General features: G+C 49.5%; 1 protein-coding gene across 1 annotated transcript in view; it reads left to right on the top strand.

Moving 5' to 3' along the window:
* The first annotated feature begins 2,591 nt into the window (after positions 1-2,591).
* LOC139228318 (NACHT, LRR and PYD domains-containing protein 3-like) overlaps positions 2,592-6,000 on the top strand; it is a 75,983-nt gene continuing 72,574 nt past the window's right edge. Inside the window, exon 1 of the mRNA XM_070859504.1 lies at positions 2,592-2,616. Coding sequence (XP_070715605.1) covers positions 2,592-2,616 — 25 coding nt within the window. The remainder of the gene's footprint in view (positions 2,617-6,000) is intronic.

Genomic DNA, 6,000 nt, shown 5'->3' with positions numbered 1-6,000 from the left:
AGTGCAGACCGTCCCTTTTGTACAGGTCCCACTTCCCCCAGAACTGGTTCCAATGTCCCAAGAATTTGAATCCCTCCCTCTTGCACCACTGCTCAAGCCACGTATTTATTCTAACTATCCTGCTCCCTCTACTCTGATTAGCACATGGCACTGGTAGCAATCCAGAGATTACTACCTTTGAGGTCCTACTTTTTAATTTAACGCCTAGCTCCCTAAATTCAGCTTGTAGGACCTCTTTCCACTTCTTACCTATATCGTTGGTACCTACATGTACCACGACAACTGGCTGTTCACCCTCCCTCTCCAGAATGCTGTGCAGCCGCTCTGAGACATCCTTGACCCTTGCACCAGGGAGGCGACATACCATCCTGAAGTCTCGGTTGCGGCCGCAGAAACTCCTATCTATTCCCCTTACAATATAGTTCCCTATTACTATAGCTCTCCCACTCTTTTTCACGCCGTTCTGTGCAGCAGAGCCACCCATGGTGCCATGAACCTGGCTGTTGGTGCCTTCCCCTGGTAAGTCATCTTCCCCAACAGTATCCAAAATGGTATATCTGTTTTTGAGGGAGATGACCGCAGGGGACTCCTGCACTTGCCTTGTCTCTTGGTCACCCATTCACTATCTGTCCTAACCCTTACCTGCGCTGTGTCCAACTCACTAAATGTGCTATCCACAACATTCTCAGCATCGCGCATGCTCCAGAGTGAGTACATCTGCAGCTCCAGTGCCATCATGTGGTCTGTCATGAGCTGCAGCTGAACACACTTCCCGCACACATAGTAGTCAGGTTGGTCTAGTTCTATTTCTGGTCAACTGTAATAACCCCAGGATTGTGATGTGATGGACTTGACAATGGTATTGCCATTATGTCAATGAGAGGCTGTTATGCTCTCTCTTGTTGAGGATGGTCATTGGCCGATGCTTTTGTATTATTTGCCACTTATCAGCTGAACCCCAGTGTTGACCAGGTGTTGCTGCATGCGGGCATGGGCTGCTTGACCATCGGAGGAATTGCGAATGTAGCCGAGCACCTTGCGATCATCAGCGAACATCCCCACTTCTGACCGTATGATGGAGTGAATGTCATTGATGAAACTGCGGAAGATAGTTGGGTCTAGGACACTTCCCTGGTACAAGGGCGATGTTGAGGGGATTGAACGTCAGGCAATAGATTGCAAACAAGGCCTCAAGCTCGGGGTGTTGTTTTGCACTGGACGGCATGAGGAGGGAAATTTGGCAGCGGTCAAGGTGCTGCTGCAGGGCTAGAGCAGGGGCCAAGGGTTCATGTCCTTCGGACACTAGAGTGGGTTCAGGGAGAAGGGAAGGGTGGCCGCGATCTGATCTAGCCAACAATGGTTTCACAGAAAAGGTGAATGGAGCAGTGGGAATGTGTCAGGTGAAACGACTGTAGGGTGGGAAATATCCGGACCTGAGACTAAAGAGCGGAATTGATAAAACTGTTGGAGCTGCAACAGAAGTTGTGTGAAGCAGTGAAAGGTATTAGCAGGAAAAAGAGGGAGATTCTGAAGTAGTGAGAGATAAAGACACTTAATTAGTTTTAAGATAAAGGAACAGAGAGTGCGCATTTAAACAAACATCGACTGAATGTTTCTTTTGTGAATACAAAAATTATTTGAAACAAATTTGAAAGTTAAAAGCACCAGTGATGGGCCGAGTGGCCATGCAACGTGTCTTGGGTGTGTGGAGGACTCGGAGCAAACGTTTCCTGATTCGAACATTATCACTCAAGAGAGAAAGTGGTTGTGGCCGACTGTATTAATAACGGGTTTGTATCTGCACCAAAATAAACCTCAGAGCACTCAATACTGCAGGAAAGCACGATGAATGTAAAACGTATAGTATGAAGTTGAAAATGGAGATAGGGTGGTGGCGGTTAAAAGGGAATATGAAACCTAACAAGCGGATAATATAAAACGTCCGGATTAATAAAATAATCAATGTTGGACTTGGGATGAAGTGGGAGGGTGAAGTTTTGACGAGATACGGAGGAGGATGTGGGACCATACAGTCAGCTGTACAGAAGGAGTTAGACCTGAAAAAATAGCCAAGGTGGATAAGTCACTGGACCCAATTATAACACACCCCAAATTTGTCATGTATTCAACTATCATTGTAACCCATGTATAAGCTGACCTAAGTTGTACACCTTGAGAACATTGACTACAAGGGGGTGAACTTGTGGGAGACACTCCTAACCTGGACTTTCAGGTATAAAAGGGGAAGCTCCACCCACATTCATCACTTGAGGTCTTGGTAATAAAGGTTACTGGTCACAGAGTGACCTTCTCTCAAGTATGGGCCTCGTGTGCATTTATACTGTAAAGACATATCATTGGCGACGAGAAACTGGGATTTAAACCACGCGAGCATGGCCACTAGCAGCACAGAAGAGAGGTACTGTGTTGGTGATGATTGGGACGACTTTATTGTGCGACTACAGCAAATTTTTGTCACTAAGGAATGGTTGGGACAGGATTGGGCCGACAAACGCAGGGCTCATCTCCTGATGGTTTGTGGATCCAGAACGTACTCCCTGATGAAGGACCTTCTAGCGCCAGAGAAGCCGATGGACAAGACGTTCGAAGAGCTCAGTAAGTTGATCGGGGAACACCTTAAAACGGCGAGCAGCATGGACATGGCGAGACACCGGTTTTACATGCACCGGCGGCGAGAAGGGCAAAGCGTTCCAGACTTCGTGGCAGATCTCCGGCGACTGGCGAGCCTATGTAAGTTCCCAGATGCATGCAGAGCGGAGATGCTGCGAGACTTTTTTATTGAGGGCATCGGGCACGCTGGGGTTTTCAGGAAACTGATTGAGACCAAAGACTTGACCTTGGAAGCGATGGCTCTGATAGCCCAGATATTTATCTCAGGGGAGGAAGCGACCAGAATTATTTATGGCAAAAATCTTGGCTCAAATGCGGCAAACGACCAGGGAGTCAACATTGTTAACGCGGCACACAATTCTCTAGGCAGACAAGGGCAATCGGACATGCCCCAGCATGCAGTCGAACCCAAAGGGGGAATTCAACAAAGACAATGGCTAGCTGAACGGCGATTCATGCCATCGCAATGGACAATGCGGCCAGTAATAGGGCCATCAACACCTGTTAATGGTGCACTTAAGGACAGTTACAGAGACAGTCAGAGATGATCGACTGGTAATGGACCTTATGTTTCCAACAACGGGGCCTCCATGCTGGAGGTGTGGAGGCAAACACCCAGCCAGAGCTTGCAGGTATCAGCAATATACCTGCAGAAACTGTAACGTCAGCGGTCACTTGGCGCATATGTGCAGGAAGCCTGGAAGCCTGGAGCCAGGTTGATGTATGAGGAGGACGGGCCTGATGTAAGCCCTATGAGGCCAAATGAATACTGGGGGAAATCGCTGGAAGCTGAAGTTCAGCGAGTTCATATGGAGCACATATACAGTTCATAACCCAGGACGCTACCGATAATGATGAAAGTGCTCCTCAATGGCATCCCAGTATTAATGGAGCTAGACACGGGGGCCAGCCAGTCCCTGATGTGTATCAAACAGTTTGAAAGGTTGTGGGTGTCCAAGGCCAGGAGGCCAAAATTATTGCCAATTGACGCACAGCTACAGACATATACAAAGGAGATCATTCCGGTGCTAGGCAGCGCCACGGTAGTCGTGACCCACAAAGATTCGAAGAACGGGTTGCCACTCTGGATTGTCCTGGTGGACGGTCCCGCACTATTGGGGAGGAGCTGGCTTGCTGTCATGAACTCGAAATGGGGCGATGTCAATGCAATTTCTTCTGTGGAGCGAGTATCATGCTCACAAATCCTGGACAAATTTGACTCATTATTTCAACCCGGCATCGGCACTTTCATGAGGGCCAAGGTAGTGATTCACATAAACCCGGACTCCAGGCCAGTACACCACAAGGCCAGAGCGGTGCCGTGCGTGATACAGGAAAAGATAGAATGCGAATTAGACCGCCTGCTGAGGGAAGGCATCATCTCACCAGTCGAATTCAGTTACTGGGCGAGCCCGATTGTGCCAGTGCTCAAGGCGGATGGGTCGGTCAGGATATGTGGTGATTACAAGGCGATTACAATCGGGTGTCACTCCAAGACCAGTACCCGCTACCGAGAGCGGAGGACCTCTTTGCGACGCTATCCGGTGGCAAACATTTTTCAAAATTGGACCTGACCTCAGCTTACATGACCCAGGAGCTGGCGAGTGAGTCGAAGAAGCTGACCACCATCACGACACACAAGGGGTTGTTTGAGTACAACAGATGTCCGTTCGGGATTCGTTTGGGCGCCGCGATCTTCCAACGAAATATGCAAAACCTCCTCAAGTCGATTCCAGGGACGGTGGTTTTTCAAGACAACATCCTCATCACGGGTCGCGATACTGAAGAACAGAGGAGGTGCTACGCAGACTGGACCGGGTAGGGCTGTGACTGAAAAAGGCGAAGTGCGTTTTCTTAGCTCCAGAGGTAGAATTCTTGGGGAGGAGGGTAGCAGCAGATGGGATCAGACCTACTGCTCCAAAACGGAAGCGATCCAGAGAGCACCCAGACCCTGTAACACGACGGAGCTGCGTTCGTTCCTGGGGCTCCTGAACTATTTTGGTAACTTTCTTCCCAAATTGAGCACACTGTTAGAGCCGCTACACGTGCTCCTATGCAAAGGTCGCGAATGGGTCTGGGGGGACAGCCAGGAAAGGGCTTTTAATAGAGCACGCAATTTGTTATGATCCAACAAACAACATTATATGACCCGTGTAAGAAACTTGTGTTAACGTGCGATGCGTCGTCCTATGGTGTCGGGTGTGTGTTGCAGCATGTCAATGCCAAGGGTCAGTTACAGCCGATAGCTTATGCCTCCAGAAGTCTGTCCCAGGCAGAAAGGGGCTACGGGATGGTAGAAAAGGAAGCGCTAGCATGTGTATATGCAGTAAAAAAGATGCACCAGTACCTGTTTGGCAGGAAATTTGAGCTGGAGACAGGTCACAAACCCCTAACGTCCCTTTTGGCCGACAACAAGGCCATAAATGCGAATGCATCAGCCCACATACAGAGGTGGGCACTCATGTTAGCCGCCTATGACTATACCATTCAGCACAGACCGGGCACTGAAAACTGCGCCAATGCATTCAGCAGGCTCCCACTAGCCACCATTGAGGGGGCAACTGAGCATGATGCTGAGATGGTCATGGCTATTGAAGCTTTCGGAAGCGAAGGCTCACCTGTGACAGCCCATCAGATTAAAGTCTGGACAAATAAAGACCCGCTACTGTCTCTAGTTAAGAAATGTGTCCTGAATGGGGACTGGGCAGCCACGTATGGGGCATGCCCTGAGGAGTTTAAACCATTTCACAGGCGCAAGGATGAACTCTCGATTCAGGCCGATTGCCTACTGTGGGGAAACCGTGTAGTCATGCCCCAGATGGGCAGAGAGGTGTTTATCAGAGAACTCCACAATGGGCACCCGGGCATTGTCATGATGAAGGCAATTGCCAGGTCACACGTTTGGTGGCCAGGGATAGATGCAGATCTGGAACTTTGTGTTCGCAGGTGCAACACGTGTGCTCAGCTGGGCAATGCACCCAGGGAAGCCCCCCCCTTAGCCCCTGATCCTGGCCCGCCAAGCCATGGTCACGCATCCATGTGGACTACACAGATCCTTTCATGGGAAAAATGTTATTGGTTGTAGTAGACGCCTACTCCAAATGGATTGAGAGTGTCTTTTTAAGTTCAAGCACATCCTCTGCTACGGTAGAAAGTCTACGGGCAATGTTCGCCGCCCATGGTCTACCGGATGTTTTGGTCAGCGACAATGGCCCATGCTTCACAAGCACTGAATTCAAGGACTTCATGGCAGGCAATGGAATTAACCATGTCAGAACAGCACCGTTCAAGCCGGCCTCATAATCCAGGCAGAACAAGCAGTGCAGATAATCAAACAGGGGATGCTCAGAATCCAAGGGGGTTCCCTAC

This window comes from Pristiophorus japonicus, chromosome 2, assembly GCF_044704955.1.
Source record: "Pristiophorus japonicus isolate sPriJap1 chromosome 2, sPriJap1.hap1, whole genome shotgun sequence".
NCBI lineage: Eukaryota > Metazoa > Chordata > Chondrichthyes > Pristiophoridae > Pristiophorus > Pristiophorus japonicus.
This window is presented reverse-complemented; position numbering and strand designations above follow the sequence as displayed.